The sequence below is a fragment of the Agelaius tricolor genome, unplaced genomic scaffold (assembly GCF_023055355.1).
Source record: "Agelaius tricolor isolate 1412-34295 unplaced genomic scaffold, bAgeTri1.0.p SCAF_14, whole genome shotgun sequence".
In the NCBI taxonomy this organism is placed as follows: domain Eukaryota; kingdom Metazoa; phylum Chordata; class Aves; order Passeriformes; family Icteridae; genus Agelaius; species Agelaius tricolor.
The window spans coordinates 2,715,246-2,740,874 of record NW_027269274.1 but is presented as its reverse complement, the minus strand read 5'-3'; the positions used below and the strand labels follow the sequence as shown (position 1 = coordinate 2,740,874).

The 25,629-nt window shown below is 44.7% G+C and overlaps 1 protein-coding gene across 8 annotated transcripts in view; it reads left to right on the top strand.

The window, feature by feature from the left end:
- Positions 1-25,629, top strand: part of CHL1 (cell adhesion molecule L1 like) — a 132,876-nt gene that overhangs the window by 67,436 nt on the left and 39,811 nt on the right. For 7 of the 8 annotated variants that reach the window (XR_011681115.1, XM_071439321.1, XM_071439327.1 and 4 more), the window contains 7 exons: positions 7,480-7,669; positions 9,570-9,675; positions 11,250-11,440; positions 19,394-19,516; positions 20,774-20,944; positions 22,742-22,789; positions 24,606-24,726. Coding sequence is in view for 7 of the 8 variants with exons in the window: in XM_071439321.1 (XP_071295422.1) it covers positions 7,579-7,669; positions 9,570-9,675; positions 11,250-11,440; positions 19,394-19,516; positions 20,774-20,944; positions 22,742-22,789; positions 24,606-24,726 (851 nt within the window). In the remaining variant the exon portion in view is untranslated. The remainder of the gene's footprint in view (positions 1-7,479; positions 7,670-9,569; positions 9,676-11,249; positions 11,441-19,393; positions 19,517-20,773; positions 20,945-22,741; positions 22,790-24,605; positions 24,727-25,629) is intronic. The other variant, XM_071439326.1, reaches the window with a different exon arrangement.

Sequence of the window (25,629 nt, the reverse complement as noted above, 5' to 3'; positions counted from 1 at the left end):
GTGGCCCAGTGCTCAGAGCTGCTGCCCAGTTAACCCAGTCCAAAAATGAACTGGGCAAGGAGCAGTTTTATGTGCAGTAAGGATGGGCAGGGAAGCAATTAATTAAAAGAAAAAGGTACTTAAATTTATGGAGGAGAGGTATTTGTATTGGTATTAAAGAGCAGATCTGGCTCAGAAAGTCCCCAGACAGCTGCAGGAGGACAGAGGGTTTCTGTTCTCCCTCTGAGCCACTGTGGGGTCACCTGGTGTCCCATGTCCCAGCTGTTGTCCTCAGAGCAATCCAGATGTTGGTGTTTACTCACCTATTTGAGAACTTCCACCAGGGCAGAACTTGGTGCAGGTTTGTGTGCTCCTGCTGGAGGGAGTGACCACATGGTTACCTCAATTTACTGGGAAGTGCCATGTCAGTCATGTCACCCCTAAAGTTTAATGAGGTGTCCATCAGCAGCAACAGCCCATCCACAGCTCACATTTATTCCTTGGGCCATGAAGGGGTTAAAGCAGGTATTGATTTCCACTCTGGGTTTTCTTGGCAGTCCTTATTGCAGGTTCAGAGGCATTTTGAGGTTCCAGCAGGTCTGATGGGGCTGGCAAAGCTGAGCTCCTGTGTCTTTGCAGGTTACAAACCCCATTTCCTCAGCTCTCCATCCCTGTGTGTGTGTAAAAGCCACGCAAAGCTGTAAGAAATGTGGTCCTTGTGCTCAGTGCTTCAGCTGCCAGATGGACAAAACCAATTAAATCAGCTCTCCCAGGTGCTGGGCCATTATGTGGGCAGAGATATGACCAGGAGAAACCATTTATTGCTCCTTTAAACCGTTTCAGAGCATAGGCTGTGATCTGATGAGACTTGAGGGGATTGCACTTGAGGGTTTTGTTGGGAGCAGGTAAGGCAGTGTTTGTGGGAATGGGGAGCTGCTGCTGCCTTTTCCTGGGGTCACACCCTTGGATTCCAAGGTGCTCATGCACCTCCTGCTTCCTCTCAGCTCAGGGTAGATCTCCAGCACCAGAAATTGGGTTTGCACAGCATCAGTGCAGCCAGGGGACAGCACCATCTGTCACCCTGGCCAGCCCAAGGCTGAGCTGCTCTCCCAGACAGCCAGCACCTGCCAGCACCTCCCAAATTCCTTGTTTATTCCTTAAAACTTTGGCCCAGGGGAATTAATTATATTGTGCTCTTTATTGAATTGAATGTTTTTCTGCTGCATTGTGCTACAGCCTTGTGTACATATTTCTTTGTTGATTATATTCATTCCATTTTTAGAGTGGTTTTTTTGGTTTGGAAACTGGAAGACTGATGGATTCCAAAATTGGGAAGGCACAATAGTTGCAATCACATTTGAAACCTATAAATTTTGTGAAATAATGTTGAAGTTGTGTAACTAGACTGAAATTTTTTCCTTCAGATGTGCTGTCCAATAAGGTTTATGAAGTCCTTGGTAAGATAAATAATGCATGGACTTTTCTCACTAAACCTCCTGAGAGTGGAATTGCATCTAAACCAAAAATATCTCTGTGCTTTTTGTGTGCTGCAGTGGGTTTGGAAATGCTTTGCCATGGAAGGAAGAGCAGCTTTCTGATTTGGGTGATGATTTTAATCACCTCCAGCATATGCATGGGCTGCTTTTTTAAGAACTGAAAACATCCCAGAATATATGACTGGGGAAGAGTCAAGTGAAGGTTATCCTCACACTGACACTGGGATGTCAAAAAGCTTTTAGGGGAAAAGCAATGGGTGGCACTGACACCTGAACTAAAATGGGGTCCTTATGAATATTCCCCCTCTTTCCCAAACTCCTGAGTTATTCTGCAATTTGGGGGGTTTTCAGGGGGAAAAAAAGATCTATAGCTGCATAAAAACCAGCGCTGGAGCAGCATTTATAGCAGAAATACAGCAGAAATCTCCACATTTCCCAGCTAATTGGTGGAGTAGGGAGCTCTGTGAGGGGTGGAGAAGCTCTGAGGTGATGGATTCCTGCTGGGAGCTCCCTGCCTGGCTGCCATCCCTCTGCTGGGAGCTGCTCTGGGAACACTTTGGAGCACATTTGGAGCACATTTCCTTTCCTTACCTGCTGAAAAGCTTTGCAGTGGAGCCCCTGTGCTCTATAGCACTGAATTCTCCTACATTAACTGTTTTTTTTCCTTTTTTTCCTCTTTTTTCCTTTTTTTGGGGGGGTTGGGGTTGGGATTGAAAGTTCTTGAGATGGTATTTTGTGTTTGGATTCAGATGCTTATTATTTCTTATTTATATTACAATTTTAATAGTTGTGAGTTTTACAGTATTTTATTCACAAGCTATAAAATGGTTTTGTATTTATTTCTGTAAGGTTTTTTAAGCAAACTATTTAATTAAGAAATGACACTTATTTTTACTTTTAACTTAATAACTAATTACTTATGTCTCGTAATGTGGGCTATTTTGTTTAATTATAAAATACTACTTAAACTTATGAAGAAGGACTAGTTATTGTTTTAAAACTTCTATTTTAGTTTTATATATTATTATTATATTTTAAAACTTTAAACTTTAAGTTTTCTATTATGTGATATTACACACTTATATTTAAACTATACACTTATAATCTTAGTTTTGTTATTTAATTTTGGAAATCTCTATGGCTTCAGGTTAAATATAGTGTTTTCTTGAGGGTCTGTGTTTTTCTACACAGAAAGTTTAAAATTTTCAGTATCTAGAGTTCTAACAATTAACAATTCCATCTGGAATCATGAAACAACCAAACTTTTATTTCTTCTTACCAGAAAGCAATTTTTTCCCCAGATTTTTTTCCTGTTGGTCTGTAACTGGGGCCACACGGAAGGCTGTAATTTCTAATCAGAAATATTTGTCAGAAAATATTTCTGATTAGAAATTTCTGATTTCTGACAAAAATACTTGTCAGAAAATCAGTCCTGTAACATCCATGTCACTGAGAAATTAAACTTGGTTCTAGCTAATGAAAACCTTAGCCAGGGGATGCACCAGTGTTCAGCTGTGGGGATCCATTACTTTCCTCAGGATTTGTGTGTACAGGACTTAAAGAAGGAATATTTGAAGAGGGAACCAAAGAGCTGAGGTTGATGCCATATTTAGTAGTGCATTATAATTCCTCTTGGAAGTGGCAGACCAGTAATCTGGGAATTTTGGCTGTCATCCTGCTACTGTTTATGAGCAATTTTAATGCAGTAATTACGTGTAGGGGAAATTCTTCACTAGGTTGATGAGATAAATGGAAATTTAATCTTTTTTTTCTTGTTTGGTTGTCCAATCTTTTTATGGCATCCTTCTGGAAGCAAGGGGATGTAATAAAAGAATCTGGAACTCCATTGCTCCTTGGAAATACTGATAGTTTGAAAGATTTGCTCAGTCTAAGTTAAAGGCAGCTCATTAAACAAACAAATGAGCTGTCCTTAGAGCAATCAGTATTTACTATTAACTGAACAGCACAGTAAATAATGAATTGCAGGTAAGGAACTACAGATAAGTATTTGCAGTGAATTCAAATTACTTGACTTAAGCCTGAGGCAGAGAAAAGCAAATAGAAAGCCAGAAAGAGAAGGAGGAGGGGGGAAGAAGAAGGGAGAGGAGGGGCTGCAAATGTAACATTTGTTGTAGCAATCCGTGTTCATTTGCGATGCAGAAGAAAGATTTTCCTGGGCAATCTGGTGCCCCATCCCTGCTGCAAGTGGTGCTGCAGTGAGTCCACCTGAGAACAAAGGAGGATGTGGAATTCCTGGGGAAAAGGAGAAGAGGAGGTTTGGGGGAGACTTTATCAATTTTTCCAGTACCTGCAGGGGGGTTACAAGAAGGCTGAGAGGGATTTTGGACAAGGACATGGAGGGACAGGACACAGGGAATGGCTCACACTGCCAGAGGGCAGGATGGATGGGATATTGGGAATTAGGAATTATTCCCAGCTGGGGCTGCCCCTGGATCCCTGTGAGTGCCCAAGGCCAGGCTGGACACTGGGGCTGGGAGCAGCCTGGGATGGTGGAAGGTGTCCCTGCCATGGTAGGGGTGGGAGGAGATGATTTTTAAGGCTCCTTCCAGCCCAAACCATTCTGTAATTCTGTGAAAAGCAGGACTCTGGGCCTGACCCAGCTCGGACAGCAGCGCTGATGCTTTTCCCAAGGTCAGGATTTTGCAAGTGGGTCCCTGGCACTGTCCTACCCCAAGGACAGAGCTGTGCTTTGGCACCAGCGAGACCAAAACCTGCCCATGGCTGCCAAGTGCCTGCACAGCTCCCTCAGTCATTTCTGCAAATTACTTCGGCAGTGAAATTGTTCATTTGCTGGGAGCTGGCAGACGTTGAGAAGTTTGGGTTTGGAGTTTAATCATGGTTGGAGTGAGAGATTGTTCTGCCTGGAGTTTGGGTGTGTGGCTGTGTCTGAAGGCAGGATGGATGGGCTGGCTGGGGGACGTTGCTCATTAAGGAAGGGGCTCGGGGTGTTTTGGGAGCTGGAGGTGAGAGGGAGGTTGGGGATTTAATCAGGATCTCTGCAGTTCCACTGAGGCCTGCTGGGACAGCCAGAGGCGTGACAGGCATCCTGAGCACCCAGAGCTTGGCAGCCCTGCCTAAATGTCACCTTAAAGAGGTGAAGAGCTTGGCCCAGGTCTCTGCAAGGAGGATGAGCCCCACCTGGCTGAGCACCAGCAGTGCCCAGAGCAGGGAGCAGGGACTGGGGCAGGTCAGGGAGGTGTGTGTGAAGTGTTGGCATTCCAGAATCACTGTCACAGCCTCTGTCACTGCACCAGGGATAACAGACATGGGAGCACAAGGTTTATCTTGCTGGGAGGTTGTCACAAGGTAAATATCTCTGCAAAGAGCCTGGTGCTTGATTCCCATCACCCCAGGGCTGCTCCTCATGGAATCCCCTCCCAATAAACCAACCGAGATCCAAGGCAGCTGCAGGGAGGTTCCCACGTGGAATTACCTGCTGGGTGTGCACAGGTCCATCCCTGCTGGTCCCCCTGTGCTGCCTGCTCCCAAATGCTGCTGCTGTCAGCCCCCAGCATTAGTATTCAAGCCAGGGATCAGGAGTGAGGTGCTAGACAGGCCGACTAATTACAGCAGCCTGCAGAGGCAAGACGGGCTGTGCCACATGATGAAGGACATCCTGCTTACTTGGAACGTTGCTGCTCTGCTGTGGCACTTCATTTAAAAAAATAAGAAAAAAATATAAGGTGTGAGCTAATTGGTTTGGTTAAGGAATCGAGCTGTGCTCGTGTATTTTTCTTGGATGTAATCTGAATTTATACAATGCTTTGTGACACTCATCTAAAATGAAACTTGCTGTGACCTTAGCAAGCTGCACATCTCCTGTAATCCCAGCTCCCCTGCCTCTGGCTGCCATCCTGACCTGCCTGCTCCTGTCCCCAGAGCTGTCAGCAGATGGGGAAGAGGAGGCTCTCGCTGCCACCAACGTGCCATCTGCAGGCAGCAAGGCTGGGCAGGTTTTTATGAGCCGAAATTGCAATTCTGCATCCAGAGGGTTTTCTGTCAGAGCATCTGTTTTACTGCCGTGACACAGATCCGGGGCTGAGCGCATGCCAGGAGCAGGTGAGGAGGGGGACAGCCCCATCCTGCAGTGACAGCAGCCATCAGGTGGCTGCTGGCAGGGGCTGCTGCGTGTCCTGTGTGTCCCCTGTGCTGTCACACAGCCCAGGTTTGGGCAGGCTGAGCTTTGGAAAGCTCCACTGCTCACGAGTCAGAGCCAGGAGAACTCAAACTGAGGGAAGAGAGCTGCTGGTGTTGCCTGATTCTGGCTGATTTACACCCAGGATGGCCTGGGGCTGCCAGCTGAGCCTGTCCCCTGTCCCTGTCCCCTCCAGTGCCCTTCTGCAGAGCGGGGCACTAAGCAGATTAGTCAGCTTCTTCCATCAGCAAATACTCTGGGCCTAAGATACTTAAAAGACATCTGGTTTTTAGCCTCATTTCTAAACAAATGAGGCTTATGTGATTATGGTGTCTGTCGCCTGCCCCTCGTTGGCCAATTGCAATCCCTAGCTGGGGGTTTTGGGCTCACAGCTGTGAACTTCCAGGAACTTTCTGTGGGCTGGTGTGAACAGAACTTGTCCTGGAGGGAGGGCCACAGCACAAGCTGTGAGAGGGAATGTTCTTGGGAAAAAAAAATCTCTGTGTGCCGGGAAAAGCAGCCATGAGGATAAAACCCCCATGGACTGGAGGGTGTGGCTGTGTGCTGAGCTCTGCCTCTGCCCCAGCTGTGCTGGGCCAGCCCCGCCATGCACAGTGCCACCTCCTGCTGTCCCCACATGCCAACTGCTCCCGTGATCCCGGGATTGCTTTTCTGATCCCTGGATTAGCGGGCTGGGATGTGCAAAGACACCAGAGCTGTGTGTGAGGCAGGCTCAGCTGGGCTGCCAGGGCCTGCCCTGGTGAGCTGTGCCCGTGGAGCAGAGCGGGCCATGCCGGCCTGGTGGATCCATGGCTGCTGCACTGTGGCCTTGTCTCCACAATTGTTCTTTCACAGTTATCCTGACAGCTGAGGTCTGAATTCTCCTGGGCCTGATGTCCCTTAGCACTGTGAGGGGGTGCACAGGTGAGCACAGCTCGTGCTGGTTAATAATTCACTCAGGGATTGTGGATGAAGTTGGTGACCAAAATCCTCCATGCACCCACTTTTGCAGAATCCCAGAGTGCTTTCGGTTGGAAAGGGCCTTAAAAATCATTTTCTCCCACTGTCCCAGGCTGCTCCAAGCCCCAGTGTCCAACCTGGCCTTGGACATTTCCAGGGATCCAGGGGCAGCCCCAGCTTCCCTGGGCACCCTGTGCCAGGGCCTGCCCACCCTCACAGGGAACAATTCCTTCCTGATTCTTCATCTAAATCAGAATGCTCTCCTTATCTTCTCTGTGAATTTCACTTAAATGCTTGTTAGAGCTGGATCTGTCTCCTTTTTGCAGCTACACAACATTTTTGCCTTGTCATTCAGAACCTAAGGATGTCCAATGGAATGTGTAAAACTCAGAGTAGTTCTGGGACTGGGAGGGAAAAGCAAAGGTTTCCTGTTCTGCTTCCTAGTAATGAACTAAATGAGATTGTGTCCTTCTTTGAGCATAAATGAAAGATAAAAGACAGATGAGATTTATGAACAAGGTCATTAATGTACCAAATTTCTCTCATTAGATCTGTTACATTACTTTCCAACTTACATAACTCTCATTAGAAAAATTTATGAACTGGAATGATTACAAATACACCATATTCTAAACCATCTCTACTTTTAATTGCCAAACAGAAAAAAAAAAAAAATCTGTGCTACAATAGAGCTGTACTTTTGTGCATGTGGTTTTTTTGGTTAGAATTTAAATAGAGGTTGCTCCTGAAGCCAGGAGATGGGGTGAGAGGAAAATGGACCATTTAGTGCAATTTAGCTGGAAACCTGAAGCATTGCTTTAATTTTGTAACTGTGTCAGACTCAGGTTGATATTGCAGGCTAATATTGCTGTTTGTTCTCCTCACCAGACTCCCACTCTCACATCCCTGTGCCTGATTTGAAGTGACAGTGAGCAGAAGCATAAGCTATCTCTCATTCTGTTTGGACTCCTTGTTTACAGAAGAGTGATGGAGATGCTATTAAGCACAAAAGGCATCACCATATGCCTGTTTTTCTTTGTATTGAGTTTGGCAGCAGCTATTGAAATACCATTATCAGGTGAGTTGTAGTTATTTGCTGTGTACTTTGCTGTTTTTGTTTGGTATTCCTTTGCAGCTATCCCTGAAGGAAAAACACTAAATCCTCCTTTCCACTTGTGTTCCATTTGGAATTTAATCTTGCCACAATGTGGCCTTTGGGAAATTCAGGTCTGATCAAAAGCTAAGCTGTCCTGTTTGGGCCTGCTTAAATGGAGCAGTAAAGTTGCCTGATAACATCTCTGTGGTGTTTGCCATCCAACACAACGCTTAACTCCGAGGGTTTGGGTTTGTCCTTCACTTCAGTTCCTCATTTTGGCTCTGAATCCCCCTGAAGCTTGTTTGATGTGCATAAATCTCTCCTTCCTTGTCGTGCAAGCTGCCATTCCAGCCTGGGGAAGGAGCAGGTGGATGTCTCAGGGCCAGTGTTTGTCCCCAGAGGAGGATTTCACACTCTGTGCCCTGCCCTGGGGAGCAGCTCCTGCATCCCTCACCGGCTGGGATGAATTCAAACTGCTTGTTTTACATGGATCATGAGCTTCCAGGACACGTGTAAAATATGGGATGAGGCTCACAGGGAGCAATCCAAGGAAAGCCAGAGGACCCCTCTTCCTGGAGTACAGCCCAGACATCCCCAGCTTTGCATTTTTCAGACATAAATGGACAGGAGGGTTGAAAACTGCATTTTGCTTTGTTATTTTGGTTGCAAAAAAACAAAAACAAAAACCCAAAAAAGCACAACTCAACAATATTAGGATTTATGAATTATGGTGGGGAAAAATAAAGAAGTAAACCTAAAGAAGAATAAATTTAGGCTTTTTTTAGGGTCTCAGAGTAGGACATGGGCCAGTTTCAGGGCATCCTGTGGATCTGCCATGAGCTCTTAGCACTCTGGAGCCTGCCAATAGCCCTGGCTGCAAAGAGGAAGCCAACCAAGCAGGTTAATAGGATATTTTTGTAAAACTATCCAAATCTGCATTGGAAAGTAGAGGTTTTTGGGGTTTTTTTCAGGACAAAACTGCAGTGGCTCCTTGTGTTTCACTAAAGCCAAAGTGGAGCTGTGACTGTAAAGCACAGGACAAACTCTCTGGGCATCCACTACTTGTATGAACATACCCCAGGGAACCACCTAACCCTTAATTAGCTGTAATGAAGCATTTTGTATTATAATAAAATTTATTTCTGATCAGTGGAGCTGGTGGGCTTGGAAGTGTTCAGCTTTGAGACCGACCATGTGATATGACAAGACACCGACTTTCACTCCAGCTCTGAGCTCCCTGCACTTAAAGCAGCACACAAAGAGCATTTTAATTCTCTTCCTGGCTGTTTATAACAATGGGGTGATCCTATTATCCCAGCTCCACTGCAGGGAACATTCTCCTTCCTCTCTTACACAGGCTTTTGCAACACTTTAATTCCCTCAGAAAAAACCAGAAGAAGTTGGTGCAGCCTCGGTGCGTGACCACGCAGCTGCACCCTGGGGCAGACATTAAACCGGCCTTGCAGTCCATGGCTTTTCTGGCAATTTTATCCAGGATGGAGGCAGCAGTTTGCTACTTCATGTGTGTGCATCTGTGTCTGGATTCAATCCAGTTTCTGACTTCACTGTGAATAAATTTGCCAGGCCACAGCTCAGTGCTTTGGCTTTGGCTCTGGCGTGGTCCCAGCTCCCCTCTGCCCTGGGTGGGTTTGGAGGGGAACCAGGGTGGGCACTGTCCCTCTGCCAGGCCTTTCTTTGGCCATGGAGGCAGTGACAGTGACCAGAGGGAGGTGTCCATGCCAGGGAGGTGATGATCATCCTTTTCCCAAGGCAAGGCTCCCTTTCTGCAGGAGTAATGCAATCCTGCCATTGTCCCTCTCCACTCGAGGGGAGCCCAGTTTGGCTGGAACTCTGTTCTAACCCAGTTCCTCTTTGTGTTCAGTTTCCCAGCTTCCAACAATCACAGAGCAATCCCACACCCAGGTTGCCTACCCCTTTGATGAGGACTTCACCATTAAATGTGAAGCCAGAGGAAACCCCCAGCCCACGTGAGTACTGCTTGGAGAAGCAAACAGAAGCTGAGTTCGCTTTTAACCTTTGCCAAACATTGTTGTGTCTGTCAGGACCTGCTGCACAAAATCCTGCTTGTCATCCTCAGCAGGGTTAAGGTTTGGCTTTGCATTCAGGCCATTCAGCTTTTGTTGCTCCATCACTTCCCCTCACCCTGTGAATAGGTATCAACATGGTTTTCCTTGCTGGGGGATGTTTCATTTCTCTGGCACGTGCCAAATTCACCCCCTGGTTTTAAAAAAAAATCTTGTCTGGGTTGTGCTGCAAAAGATGGGCTGTGTCATGGTAATCAGAGGGGCCCAGCTGTTCCTCTGCCTGTTCCACAGCAACCCTAAAAATCCCAACCACATTAAACTGTGTATTCAAACAGCAATTTGCATTTTATCAGATACCTTGTCTGTACCTAACCTCAGCAGGGCCGTGGTGATGGTACAGATGGACACAGAACGAGTTACTCAGATAAATATCCAAGGATAAGCTCTGTGCATTTTACACCAGTGTGGAAAAAAAGAAAGATTTTTAATGAAAATGTGACTTAACAAGAGTGTAATAATAACACAGTAAATACTCCTCCTGAGGCTTTCACCACTGAATGGTGTTTGGGCTAAATTAATAGCTGGTTTGAATGTCATTTTTTCTCTTTAATCCTTCCCTTCTCCTTTCTTTGCAATACAATTTAAACTTTAAAAGGCATTCTTTTATTTAGATCGAGATGATTTGGTAATTTTTAATTGAACTCTGAATGGGGATTTGTAGCATGATAATAAATTCCCTTTGTTCCTCTGTTTGTCAATGCATCAGTGAAAAGTTTCCTGGTGTATTAAATGATGTGATGGTGCCTGTTAGGTGAGGGCATCCCATATTCCCTCCATCCTGGAGCAGGATCCCATAATCCTTTCATCATGGAGCAAGGCAGTTTTGCCAAGACCATTGAAGTGCCAAAACAATGGTTTTGTTGTTAATTATTTATTCTCTTAAAACCAAAAAGAAAGGTACATCTGCCACTAAATTGATGTTACTGCAGTTTCCAGTGTCTGATTTTAAATCAGTTTAGGCAAATTTCAATCCAGAATTGCATGTACAGGAACATCATTTATCAAAATCACTCCCCAGCAGCATCTAAACTACAAATGGATCTAAGGCAAGGAGAACCTCAATGGAATCATCTGAATTTCTTCTGATTCAGCCCTGGTGGAGGGTGAGAAAGCTCTTGTGGATCTTTGCCATTCCAAAGCAGCAGTTCCACTACAGCCACAGCCTTTGCCAGCCTGGAGGTGCTGTGGGTGTGTGTCCTTCCCAGATGTTCTGTCTGTCCCTGGCCCTGCTCTGAGCTCTGTGCTCTGCTCTCATGGCACAGCCCAGAAAAGCAGAGTGTGGAAGGAGGGATGTGCCCGAGGGGCACAGGGGGCGCTCTGCCATTCAGCTCTCTCCTTTTCCATCCAGTTTTTCCTTTTATTTTGCTAAAACCCTCTTGGCCCCATATTTTACCCCTCATTAATACCAAAATGCTGTCCTGGGGCCTGCCCACTGTAACATTTCTTTTCTTTTTCAGCTTTAATTGGACTAAGGATGGAAAACCATTTGATTTATCATCTGACCCCAGGATAGTCACATCTAACAACTCTGGAACTTTTGTGATCCAAAACCGGGGAATCATCAACAATTTCCAAGGGAAATATCGCTGCTTTGCATCCAACCTGCTGGGAACTGCCATGTCAGAGGAAATTGAGCTGATTGTTCCAAGTAAGGCCTTCATTTCTGCTTTGAATTTGTAATTATTACTTTTATTATTAAGGTGAGAACTGTCTTTCCTCAAAATAAATGGGAAAGAACCAGCTCACATGGCAAAACATGAGTTGTTTGTTCTTCAGTGAACATTCAAAGAAAAAAGTTGTATTTTCTTCTTGAATAATTTAATTAAATTCTTGGTTTTGAGGACAGAAACCAAATCTGGATGTAGGATTTCAGACCACTGAACTATCAACTCCCACAGGTTATTACTGCAAAATAGCAACGGATGCAAATGTTTGAAAACTCCAGGGGAAGTGATTTGATCAGCTGTGAGTTCATTAATCTGATGTCAGCAGCATTCAGGGTTTGGGATAAATACTGATGGGGAGAAGAATAAAGCCCTGGAACTGAAATGGAAAACAAGCTTAAAAATAAAGCAGGGAAAATTACTGATCCTAGAAATTTGTGCTTTATTAGCACGGAAGAAGGGCAGAGAGGGAAATGAGGGATTAAGGACCAGGTTTGTAGAAGTGGCATGAAATTTATGGATAGAATCAAAGAATTATTAAGGTTGGCAAAAAGCTCTTAAAATCAGAGTCCAACCCTTAACCCAGCCCAGCCAGGTTCAGCATTCAAAGCTGAAACAACTGGTTTGTACCAATCCATTTAATCACCTGTAGTTTGGAATGTGAGCACACACTTTGGTTCTAAATCAGGATTGAAACATAGGAAATGAGAAGAGGAAAATCAGAAGCAGAATCTTCCCAGAGGGAGTAGAAAGGACAAGAAACTCCCCCAGCTCCATGATGGAGCAGGGTGAGAACCTGAAGCAGGTTTTATGATGCAGTTCAGTGGCAGACCTGGAGAAAAGCAGCAGTGCAGTGGATTTTTTTCAGGTGAGATCCTGCATTTCCCAGCTCCTGCAGTATTTTGTTATGAAATATCTGACAGCTCCATGCTCAGGTGGAATCCATGTGGCAGGGGAGGCATCCCCAGCCTTCTCAGCCCCACAGTGACAGGAGGTGGCTGCTTTTGTACAGAAAACACTTCTGGCAGATCAAATGGGCTATGAGAAACATGAATAAACATTTTTGTCCTGTCTTCAGCATAGGAAATAATCCTGAGAAGCATCCCAGGCACTGCCAGGGCTGGGAGAGTCGTGGTGCTGTGGGCACATTGAAACCCAGACATTGCAAGGGCTGGGAGGGAGCTGCTGAGGATGCCATGTAAATGTGTTTTATGAGTGCTCCTCATGAAAGACACATTTGTTTTCCTCCCATCCAGCTTTATGGATTTCTTTTTCCTTGGGAAATCAATTTCATGTTGCAATGTGCCACACAGCAATCCCTGATGCCAGAGCTTGGTGCTGGGTGAGGAATTTGCAGCATTCCAGGTGTTGCTCTGTGGTTTAGTCTCCACCACCTTGCAGCTGTTTTAGGGAAGAACTTTCCAGAGCAGAGGAGGGTTGCAGAAAGCTTTAGGACAGTGAGTTGAGGTTTATTGAACTGTTGACAGGGTAGGATGGGCAGCTGATGGCAGCTGGAGTTTCAGGCAGACAGGAGAGTGATGCAGTTAAACTTCAGACATGGTTTTTGACTTTGGAGTCTGGGGTTAATATAACTTCTCTAAAGCAAAATATCTCAAACTCTTTACGTTTGAGAGGAGTTAAAGTGTCGTGTTTGTACCTCCAGCAGCAGAATATTCTGATATTCCATTGTTACTGAACTAAAAAAGATGGAAAACAAGGAGTTGATGTCTGTATTTGGGATTATTGAATCTGTATTCAGAGAGGAGATTTTTTGCTTTTAATGAAGAACAGTCTAGAGTAGCTTAAGTAGATATTAAATATATTGGGAGTGGATGGCAATAAATTTATGGAGAGGTTACAAACATGGTTGTTATCAAAAGCAAGAGGAGTTTTAGTGCTAATATATGCAAATTCCTAAACCCAGAGAAAAAAAATACATGGTACAGATAATGTATTAGAGGGATTTACCCAACTCACACATCTTTTGAGGCACATTTGCTGTTATTAGAACTCTTCTGCCATCAGTTCTTTCATTTACTGGTGCAATGTAAGAGCTGCAAATTAAATCAGGATTCAGAGAGGAGTAGAAGGCACCTTTGATTTTCTAAAGTGCTCTACAACTGTGTCCCAGTGAAAGAGCTGCTGGTGCACAGATCTGCTGTAAATCAGAACCTGCCAGGGAGGGGCTGGGGATAAATCACCTCTATTCACCCCCAGGTTTTGGAGCACAGACTGGTACATGTGAGATCACTCCCTGCATTCAGGATAATGATGCAGAGGTGGCAGAGCTGTGCCAGCTGCATTCAAGGCAGATGTAAAGCTCCTTGGCAAAGTCACCGTGCCAGGGAAGGGAAGAAAACCCCAGCGAGGCAGAGCAGGGCAGTTTCTTTCATAAATTACATTTCCACTGCAGAAGCAGAATACTGGGTCTGTAAGGCTGCTGCTGAAAAGGAGAACAAAAGAGTGTTTACTCACAGTAGTCATTCCAGGGAAGCAATAGAAATGTCAGCAGAAATGATCATTAAATCTCACCTACATAATGAAAATACCCCACCTCCCCTATGTAGGATGACATTAAGGAGAGGGGGAAGAATGGGCTCTGAGGATCTCGATGTGTTTGCAGCACTAACAAAGGCCAGATTGTTACAAGATACATTCAGCATGAAAATGAATTTAAATGGTGAGAACACAGACTTCAGCTTCCCTCCTCCAGCGTTTCGGGAATCTGCTGCTTGAATTAGTGAGCAGGCCCGATGCCAGAGGAAGGAGAAGAAGTACACTTTAAACTTCTTTAATTAACTGTGCTATGAAAGACTCTTCACGGCAGACTGAGTTAAGATTTATGCTTGGTATTTCTAAAGCTGCTGCTCCAAAAGACCTGAGGATGGAAAAATTGGCTGAATGTAAAATTCTCCTGTGGCAGGCTGTGTTCTGATGTGATGTTAGTGCAAGAATTCCCATAGAAACCAGACCTGAGTTAATATTCAAACACTCAGGTGTGAATATCCTGAAATCAGTCAAAGATGCTGAGCTGATACTGAAGGAGGAGGTCTCAGTTTTGTGAAGGCTTTGGTGTAGCTTTTATGAGAGAGAAAACAAAAGAGAGCAATTCACTGAGATTTTGCAGGTGATGGGGATGGAATTCAACCCTCCTGCCTCCTAAGGCATTGACCTTCACCTGTGACCACCTAAATCATCGGGCTCACCCTGATTCCTGCCCGTGGCCATCCTTTTGAAAAGGATAACAGAGATTACACAGAAAAAAGCTGTCACTGATTCCATTCCCCATCTTCAGGGGTGAGTGGACTCCCAGCCAGGCTCTTCCTGACAGCCAGGCTTTGCTAACTTTTTCAATTTAAGGCAGCAATTAAAAAAATCCATAAACAAGCAGGGTCGTATCTCATAAACAGTTCAAAGGCTGCAATGGAAATTACAGATTTAACTACTGCTCCTGCTCCATGGATCAGAATATCAATTGAGGCACAGAGATGAGCCCTGGAAACCTCCCAAGCTTCACTCAGTGCAGCTCAACGTCAGGGACTGCAAGTCATGGTTCAGATTCCTTGAAATGTTGGGTTGTTTGCTGTACAGGATACAGATCTGTATGAAAAATCATAATTAGATACTAATTTAAGTGTCTATGGAGCTGGAAATTTTGAGGTTATAGAAAATCCTTGACTATTTCTGCTTTGCCTCACTTTTACATCCTTTAAGGGTTTATTTGCAAGGAAAAATATGAGACTATCCATGATGGATCAGGCTAAATTCTCCTTTATCCCTGGATATCTTCAGTTGAATCCACATGGAAGGTTATAAAACCAGACCTGGGTTACAGTGATGTTTTTCTAGAATAATTTCACCATGTATTTGCTAATTGCAGGTTTATCATCCTGAATTCACTCCCATTTTGCACCTGATATTGGTAGAAACAAGCCACAGGGATCTCAAAGACAAGTTACCTGGAGAAATGCTTTTCCTTTGTTCCATTTCTCAACACTTGACCCCAAAACATGTAAAATACCTGATGGAGTGGGCTCCATTCTCACATAAACTGGAATAAATTGCCATAATTGATAAAGTTTTAGTGTGAAGTCACTGTAATCAGCAGTAAGACAAAAACTGAGCTGTAGGATAAAAACTGAGCTGCAGCACAAGGGGTCCTCAATGGATCCCTGAGTAAATCTGGAGCAGTGTTGGGAACTGGAGTTCCCATCTCTGCTTGCTGTATTTCTGAACCTCTGTTTCTGCTAAATTCAAATTAATTTAGTGCAAATTTCTATTGCACTGTATTGGTGTCTCTCCTGTGTGCTTTAGGTTGAGAGGGGATTTTCTGAAGGGATAAGGAGGAGAGACTCAGGGTCCTTCCTGGATTTTTTCCCAGCCCCCCAAATTGGGTGCTCCAGCCTGGTCTGAAGCACAGCTCAGTCACTGAACTTTGAGTCACCCCAGGGATTAAACAGATCCTGGCTCCTTGCACAAATGACTCTGGCCACTGATAATCTTCTGTTTCCATGGTTCACACACTGGCAGAGCACTTCAGTTCTGGTTTTTGAGTGCAGCCTTGTCAGGAAAAACCCCTTGGCCAGCAAAGCCTTTCCCAGGAGTATTTGAAGAGGTGTCACAGTGGGATTTTGGGAGATTCTCCATAGCTGGAGTTGGGAGTGCAGGTTTCCCTCTGCCCTGTGGCTGTTCCACTCACACCCCACGATTTGTGTGTGGATTTAGAGTCACTGAATCCCTCTGCCCTCCCCTGTGCCGTGGGGATGTGGGAAGCAGCACCCAGAGCTGTGCTGGCTCCTCTGTCCCCTCCCATCACATCCCTGTGTGATGGGGCATTCCATGGAATATTGATGGAGCAGTGTCAGTGCTATCACTGCAGAGACATCAGCTGGAATTTTCAGTGGCCATGTGAGAACTCTGTTCAACATCAAACACTTCCATGGCACAATTTATTTTGTGTTTATTTTATTATGCTGTGGAGTTGAACTCAGCTGTGATACTTTCTGTGATCAGCCACAAATCAGTGGTGATTGATTCTAGAATATCCTCTAATTAGAACACAGGAGCCCTGAAAAAATATCCAAAATATTGCCTGCATAGACATTCTGAAGATTGATGTGCAAAAGGCAAAGTCTAATGTGACAGAAGCTTTTTATTTTTAATAAATTGAATTCAGAAGTAGGTATTTTTTCTAGTCTTTGAGACCAGTGGGACCCCAGCAAAAGAATTATGCTTGTCAGAGGGTTTGGCTGAGGAATTTATCATGAGTTTTCATCTCTTGCAAAGCTTCAAGGATTAAACATTTGAATTTATCATTGTGAGGATGAAAATCAAAGTTTTTCAATGCTTTTCATGGTGAACTAAGCAAAAAAAAAAAAAAGAAAAAAAAAGGCATGGGAGGACCTGTGGTGCAAGTACTTGTTGGAGATGGAGGACATTTGGGGTCAAATTGCTGCTTCCCCCAGTGAAGTCCAGCTGCCAACATCTGGGCCCCACATTGGAGATGAATGTCTGTGCTGCCAGCTAATGACACCAGGACTGTGACTTGTCACTGTCTCCTGGTGGGACTCAGTAAATCTCTGTATAATTCTGTAATTACTGGTCACAGAAATTCACTGAGAAGTCCAGTGGTTATGGCACCCAGCTGGGTTATCAGAAACCCAGATTTATTTCTGCTAAATGAGGCAAAAAATGGGTTTGAACAAGGGGTTCCAATGTCCTAAATAAGTGGTGCCATATTAGTCCATTTGCTGATCCATTGGTTTGGTCAGAAATCCCTTTATCCTTCCCTGACCCAGCTTATTGAAAGTTTTGTTGGGAGAGACGTGCTTTGGGGAATAAATAAGCTTTAGATCAAGAAATTGGCTTTTTCCTGCTGGAAAATATTCCACCTCTGCAGTCAGCAGATGTATTTCCCAGGGCTTGAAGTGTGCAGGTTACTGAAGGTACTGGATATGAATATGCAGCTCTTTTTTTTTACTTGAAATTTCACCTACAGAGTGGGTGATGCTCATTAGCTGCATTTTGCCTCTCCTAAGAATTCCTAACCTATTAATAACCCTCCTGGAGATAAAATCTCTGCAGAGTCTGCATTCAGCACTGGAGTGATTGCTTCTTGTCATGTTTACTAACCCTGAGATGTGTGAAGCGTCCTCAGAGTCCCATCCCTGCATTTCTCCCCCTCTCCTTTCCTTTGCCCCCTGCACTGGGATGTTGCAGGTTCCCTGCTGGACCACTGATGTCTCAAGATGTGGAGCTGCTCTCAGAGCTCCCTGTCGTGACAGGGAGGGGATGTTGGCTGTGCCAGTTTAACTGTGCACAGCCAGGACCTTCTGCATCCTTTGCTGTTTCATTTCATTTAATTAAGCTGCTCATTTTGCCTGTTGATGCTGGTCTGAAGTGAAACTTTGGCCAGTTGGAACTTGCCTGAAATGAAAGCGGGAGGCAACGTCAGCCCTGAAACTGCCTCAGCTCGGTTCCTTCAAGGGGTGGTTCCATCTTGCAGGCTGCTTGTTCTGGGATCATCTCCAAGCTGAGCCTCCCTTGGTCTGGGGTGGGCTCCAGCCCAGCTCTGCTCCCCATTTTCCCATATCAGCTCCAGTGGCATTTTGGGCATCCAAATTTGCCCAGGTGTGCCAGGCTTTGAACAAAATGCTGGCATCAGGTGCTGTGGGTGGTGAAACATGGATGCATTAACCATTTATTTATCCTGTGTTTAAGCCCAGCTAGAGCAGCCCTGGTTACAGCCCTGGGAGCTTTGTGCCAAGCCTGTCCTGCAGCCCTGCAGGAATCCAGGCTGAGCCTCCAGGCATGAGGAGGCAACAGAGGCTTCACAGCAGCCTTCCCCTGATCCTGGAGATGGAGGAGAGATCCAGGCAGGAGCCTGAGGGCTGTCCTCACCTGCAGGCACTTGCAGTGGGTCCTTAGGAGCTATGTTTGATCCAAGGCTTTCCAGAACATTCCACACTCCCAGGCTGGTTCCTGATCTCCTGGTGATTCCCTGTGCAGGCTGCCCTAGAGCAGAGGCTGGGCAGAGTTCCAGAATAAAGCAGGGATTCATTCAAAGCATCTCCTGCATGGATCCACCTTGGGCGGCACAAGAGCCCAGCCAGGGCTGCACCCAAGATGGACCAAAATGGCCCCAAAATGAACCCAAGATGAACCAAAATGGCCCCAAAATGCACGGCCGGGCACGGGCTCTGTCCCTGGGGTCAGTTCTGCTCCATTTGCATCTTGCAGTTCATTGTCCCATTCCAGCTTTAGCCCCTGCAGTCCCATCCTTGTTTTTCTCTCTCCAGCCCACGGGGTTTGTGCTCTTGGGCTGAGATTTGGATCATTTGTCCTTGGTGCCCAGCTGGAGCAGGAATTGTTTTGTGTCCCTGCTCTGTGCACAGAGCTCACCATGCCCTGATGTGAAGCTCAGACCCGCACACTAAAGCAGCACAGAACCTGAAAAATAGAAAAGCTGAACCTGAGGCATCACTGGGACCAGCTGGGGCCCCACCAGTGCACAGCCCTCAGTGCCAGGCTTGTCCTTAGGGACCCTTTGGCCTTGAGTGGTCCCTTCCAGACAGCACAAAGGAGCTAAAGAAAGTGTTTGAAAAGAATTGTGTTAAAGTAAAGCCAAAGCAAAGCACAGGACATCACAAACAAGTGTTAAACATCTCCATTCAGTGCCTGGCTTTGGATAGGATGCTCCAAGAACTCTGTGAATGAAGGGATTCCTATTGTGAGTGTTCCAGAACTCAGGGATTTCCTACTCTGAGTCAAACTCATCATTACTCTGTGCCTCTGTGTAAATTAAAATTGGTATTAAAGGCAGAGAATGCAAAGGATGATGTAAAGGTAAATATTTTATTAAAAGTGTATCAAGAGGAAAGCAAAAGGCAAAATTTCAAAAGGTACCAATAATAGAGGAACTTTGCTTTTTTGTGCAGGTGTACCAAAATTCCCCAAAGAAAAAATTGAGCCTCTGGATGTGGAGCATGGAGATTCTGTGATCCTGCACTGCAACCCCCCGAAAGGCATCCCCCCTTTGCATATCTACTGGATGAATATTGGTGAGGAAATGCTTTTTGCACAATTCATACAAGGGGGCTCAAAGCATTTGTCTTTCACAGCAGCTTCATTGCAGATTTGTCATGGGTAGGAATTGTAATTGTGCAAGTGCTTGGGAGAGATATCTGGATATTGAAGTACAAAATTAAAAAATGGAGGGTGGAGATCTGGTTTGACATGACCCAAAGTTAAATTGTTGAGTGCATTGACACAGCTTCTCATTAATTATGAGATATCAAATAATTTATATATTGCTGAATCTATCAGTGATGAGGAGTCCTGCATTTAGAGGGGAGAGGATATCACATGTCAATATGTTATCATCATTGTTTTCCTCTTTCCATAAATTGATGATTGATTTATGATCCTAAGGGAAAAATAATCCACCAGGTTTATATAATTAGTTCCTGGTGGGTTTCTGTCCTGTTATTCTGCAGTGTTTGTGTTCTGCAGGAATTTCTGGCTTTTGGGAAGCAAATAACTCTGGGTTTTAATTATCAATTTTTCCTTATCAGTTATATAGAGATACATTATTATATAAAAATATTTTTAATCACTTTTATACTGAATATTGGTAAATAACTCATTATCTCTGCTGGATTTTCTGCCTCTTTCACATCAGAGTTTCATTCTCTGTATCTGGAAGGCAGCACATGAGGGGAGCGTTTGGTGAAACAGCCCCGTGTTGTTCCCACCTTATCATTTGCTGCTAGAAACGAAGGAATGAAACTATTTTCAAGCTAAGAATGATTTATGGCTCAGATAAACATCAGTCTCAGAGGCTGAGAGGTTTTAGAGGAGCAAGAACTCGGCCATAGCTCAGAGAAGTCACAGGTTCTTTGTTACAGGGCAATATAGAACTTTCTAAACCAATGGACAGTTGTTACAGGGTTTATTTTGCCTTTCTCTCCTATCATCTTGACTTAATTTTGCTGCACTGTGGATAATTTTACCCATTGGGCTTCTGTCTCACATGCACACATATGCTTCTATTATAACTTCTAAACTCTTTATTCCATCCAGCCACACCCCTACATTATAAACCCTTCACCATTTTATCAGTACAGTTTCTCACTTACTTAAGGCATATTCTCAACTATAGAAGGATAAATTTATGATTTTTCTGCTTAATATCTGTGTACTGTATTTTTGCATCAATCCAAGTGTCCCTCAAGGCTGCAGATCAAACCCTTCAGTGTCTGTGCAAGTTTCTGTCTTTCCGATTCCCACACCGCCTCACCGTTACTTTCCCTTGCCAGATTTGCAGCACATCCCACAGGATGAGAGGGTCTCCATGAGCCTGAAGGGAGATCTCTACTTTGCCAACGTGGAGGAGAGTGACAGCAGGAGTGACTATTGCTGCTTTGCAGCCTTCCCCAGGCTCAGGACCATCGTGCAGAAGATGCCCATGACGCTCAAGGTTTCCCGCTGTGAGTGTGGGGCTCAGCTCTTTGTTTGCTGCTGCTTTCTGAGCTCCCCAGGCAGCAGTGCATGCACATGTGTGGCTCTCAAAACACAGGGCACCTTGCTGAGTTTATTTCCTGCATTATTAACCTCGTTCTTGGGGCTAAATTTCACTGGGAAAAGCTTCTTGCTCCAGCCTGTGTTCTAGGTGGCCATCCCAAGGCATCAGTTTCTCCTGTCCCATCTGGGTCACCAGGAGCTGATGCCTTGGAGGGGCTGCCTAGAACAGAGGTTAGACAAAATTAAGAGATAAAATGGGTATTTATTAAAGGTCTTTGATAAGCACACCTTGGGCAGTCAAAGCCTCCCAGAGGCGACACCCAAGATGGACAATGGTCACGAGTTTTTCAGACAGTTTTAAGTTTGGTCCATTTACATATCAGGGGTTAATTTTCCAATTACATCTTCAGGTAATGAAGTAATTTACTCCAAGTTCCAAGTTTACCCCCACATTCACTGTTGTTTACATTTCCCAGGGCCTGAGACAGTGAAGTGTCCTTGATTGCCAGGCCTGGAGAGGAATTGCTGTGTCTGCCCCAGATGTGAAGACAGTAGCTGACACTCTCTATGGAGTTCAGTTAAACACTAAAGCAGTACAGGGTTTGAACAATCTAAAAGCTAAAATCCTAAGGCATCACAATCAAACCCCAAAGTGCCCTGTCCTTGCTCCTGCTGTCCCCACAGTGCAATCCAAGGATGCATCAGGGAAATCTGCTGCTCTTGAGTCCAGCAGGTCCCCCAGGAATGGGGCTTCACTGGGTTTTGAGGACTTTGCAGCTGCCTCTTCCCTGGGCAAGGCCTGCTTTGGTCCAGCCTCAGCAGTGAGGTTGGAAGGATGATGTTTTCCAGGTTTTTCCAGGCAGCCTGGAGCATCAGAAACACAAGAGGTGTTTCCAGTTCCTTGATGAAATGAAGTGTAGAGATTTTAAGATTTCAGTTGTTCATTGTGGATCTTTCAGACTTACACAGCCCAGAAAGCCAAGGAGAATTTTGTCTTCATGAATGAAACCCTCATGTTTAATATGTGATTTTTGAGAGTTTTCTTGTTGGGATAAAAAGAAAAAAGATTAATAGGGGCTTTGTGTGTTTAACACTTGCTTAGACTGTATCTTGGGGTAATAATTGTGAGAAAAACATCCAAATTCAATGTTGCTCTCCATGGCTTTTCACATGGGTTCAGTTCCCCACACATGCACACAGAGATTAGAGAAAAACAAGATGGGTTTTGGCTGCTGGTAGCCCTGGAAGTGGCCCAAAAAGCCACTTCAGTGTGTCCATCTTGTCATCAAAGCCACAGGACTTGGGCCAGGAAAAGATGAGAGGCACGAACTGAAAGGGTTTTGTAAACTCAGCTTGACAGTGCCCACTCCACCCTGTGCCAAGGGCCTGGTGAGGGACTGCATTAAAAATAAATAGGACAAAAATAAGCAATAAGAAACAGGAAAATGGATAACATTTTATGACATTTCTCTTTGTGGATAGTTAGTGATTTTTATTACTGTAGGTAGCAAGGATGAAATGCTGATTATATCACCCACTAAGTATTTTTCAGAATAACACAAATCTCTAAAGCATTTTCATTGTATTTTCAAAACTCAGTTGCTCATCTGTTGCTTTCTTTTATATTTTTCATTCTTTCTTTCTTTTGGGGCAGAAATTGGTGGGTGGGGAGGGGCATGGTTTTGTTTTGGTTGATTTATGGTTTCTTTTGATTCTGTCTCAACCCTGCATGTTTGTTTGGTTGTCATTTTTATTTATTTCAGTAAAGCATGCTAATGACTCAGGCTCACCTAACGCTGCTGTTACTAAGGGTGAGTTGAATCCATCTGTTTTTAGCCTTTGAACTGAGACTCCCCCAGCTGAGGTGAAATGGGAGCTGCTCAAAAAACACGTCACAAAGGCCTCTTGATTGTGATGGGGTGGATTTAAGCAGCCCAGGGAGCACAATTGGCTCATCTTGTAGTTTCTGAGAGCAATCTGCAGGGCTTTTGAGGAAAAAGGCATTTTTTTTACTTGAGAAAGAAGCTTTGTAAGGGGGTGGAAGTGAGGACATTGATGTTCAGGGTTTCTCATGTTATCAATTCAGAGCAGGAGCCAGAGCTGGATGCTCCAAATCTTTTTCTGGCAGTTAAAGGAACTCTGGGATGAGAGAGCCAAGGTTTGACACTGTCAATTCATGTCCCAGGGGTCACCCTGGGGCTGCCTTGCTCCAGGATGAGCTCAGGGTGTGGATTTATGGAGTCTGGGTGCCCTGTGGTGGCTGTCCCCATCACCTCGATGTAGATAAGAGGTGGCTCTGTCTCTGTGGTGCCCTGTGTGCCACCAGCACAGGTGACACTACAGCAAAGCCCTTCCCATCCTATGCATTCCCACTCCCACTGCTCTGCCTGCCCCTCTCTGTGGAGCAGATCCTGAAAATATCCTGCAGGCAGCAGGTGCCTATTCCTGCAATTCTCCACCTGGCTCCTTTTGTTTCAAATACGTGAAATTTAGAAATTTAGACTCTGTAGCTCTTGACTCTTCATTTCTTTGGTTAAATCCCATTTAAGAGTCTTTTTTCCTTTTTTTTTATGCCCAATTTTAACCTCCTCTGGGAGATTTTTTTTTGCCAGACAAGCAGTGAGGTTACCCTGGAGTGTTTTGGGATGGATAACTCAGAGCACTCATCACTCCCCTGACTTTGCCCATGGAGCTGAGCCCTGGAGCAGCACAGGCAGGGTTTGTGCACTCTGACTGCCCACCAGAAGCTGTTTTTTCCCTCCCAGGGCTGTCTGAACTCGTGCTGGGAAGGAGCCTGGCTGCCTTTGGCAGCAGGAGGTGGAGGGCAGATGGGAAATGTGGGAGAGTGTCCAGAGGCACCAACGTGTCCTGCTGCACTCAGGGCACTTGTGACACAGATCTGCACAGATACAAAGCCAGGGTGAAATTAAAATTAAAAATGAGAAAATGGTTCAGGGAGATCTATGTGGTCTTTTACCAAATCATCCATAACTGGCTATTTTTTGAAGAACTAGCACCATTTGGGGACTGATTCATTAGTGTGCTAATTGTTATGATAGTGATAACTGGGCAGCCACTGAACCCTGCATTTTTCATCCTAAAACCCTTGTTTGGCAGGCTGGAACAAATGGGCTATTGGAATCAAATGCAGGTCAATCTTGTTTTATTATTTTTACAGTCTCCCTTACAAATTGTATCTCCATTACTGTAGATTTAATAATTGGAGCAGGAGGGACAATTCTGTGGGATGCTCAAGCCAGGAAAGGTGGGGTTTCACCTGAGGTTTACAAGATGATGGAGCCAGTGCAGAAGAGAGGTGCTAAGAAAGGAGGTGTGGACTTAAAGATCAGGAATTGAGAGGATCCAGAGGGTCATAGGAAGGGCCAGTGCTTGGAAAACTGGATCTAAAACTGTAAGAAAAGGGTTTTCCCAGCACTGCTGCCTGTTGATATCACTGTACCTCCCTTCTGACCGTTATCAGGGCTCTGGATTAGTCTCAGAGTAGATACATAAAAAAGAAAGCACACAAATGGCTGTCAGAAACCTTCTGGCAGCAGTGATGTTGGTGGCATTATTGAAGAATATCTGAGATTTCCCACCCAACTTCTGTTTTATTTTATCTTTCAGCAAATTTCATCAAGGAAAGGAAGCCCAAACTGCTGATCCCTCCTGAATCTGCTGGCAGTAGCTCATCAGTCACTGTCATCAAGGGAGGTGTCCTGCTCCTCGAGTGTATTGCTGAAGGGCTGTGAGTAATGGAAATGCTGCACAAACTTAATCACCTTTGGAGGGAGAAATGAGCAAAGAAAAAGGGATATTACAAATTATGCAACAGTTTTAAATGCAGCTCCTGTGCAGAGCTTTCTGTACCTGTAAAGCAGCACAGAGTGCAGGCAACAGTAGTGTGTTGGTTATTGCTGTAGCTTATAAACATGTCATTACAACCATGGTTTGGTAAGTATGGATTTTTTTTTTTAATTTTTCTATTTTAAAAATGGAAATTTTTTCAGTAGTGCTACTTTTGAGATGTCAAGAAACTAAATAATGTCAGCATCAGCTTCAGTGCTTCTGTTCACAACCTGTAATGGTTTTTTTCTGGTTTTGCCAATTCAGTTTTGCTTCAATACTCAAAATTTAAGATTTTCCAGGTGTAAGATCTCTGTTTTTTTAGAAACAAAGTCCTTGAGTGATGTTACACACGACATCCTTTAAGGAATGATACAGTGAGCCCATATCAGATGTTTAGTGTGATCCTGATCAATCCAAGCAGCAAAGGGCAAACCTCAAACCTTGGGCACTGCCAGGGATCCAGGAGCAGCCCCAGCTTTTCTGGGCACCCTGTGCCAGGGCCTGCCCACCCTCACAGGGAAGAGTTTTTTCCTAAAAACCCCTCTAAATCCCCTCTAAACCTTATCTCAGTTTGAAGCCATTCCCCCTTGAACTGTCCCTCCAAGCTCTTTTCAATAATCTCTCTCCACCTTGCTGAGTCCCTTCAGCAAGGGAATATAGGGAAGGGTTAAAATAGCTGCTTTAGGATGGGAAATCATAAAGGAAAATTTTTGTGAGAAATGAATTTGTAGAGAAGTCTTAAAGAATTCTTTACAAATGGATTCTACTTCCTCTGCAGTGGACAAGTTCTTGTCTTGAACTT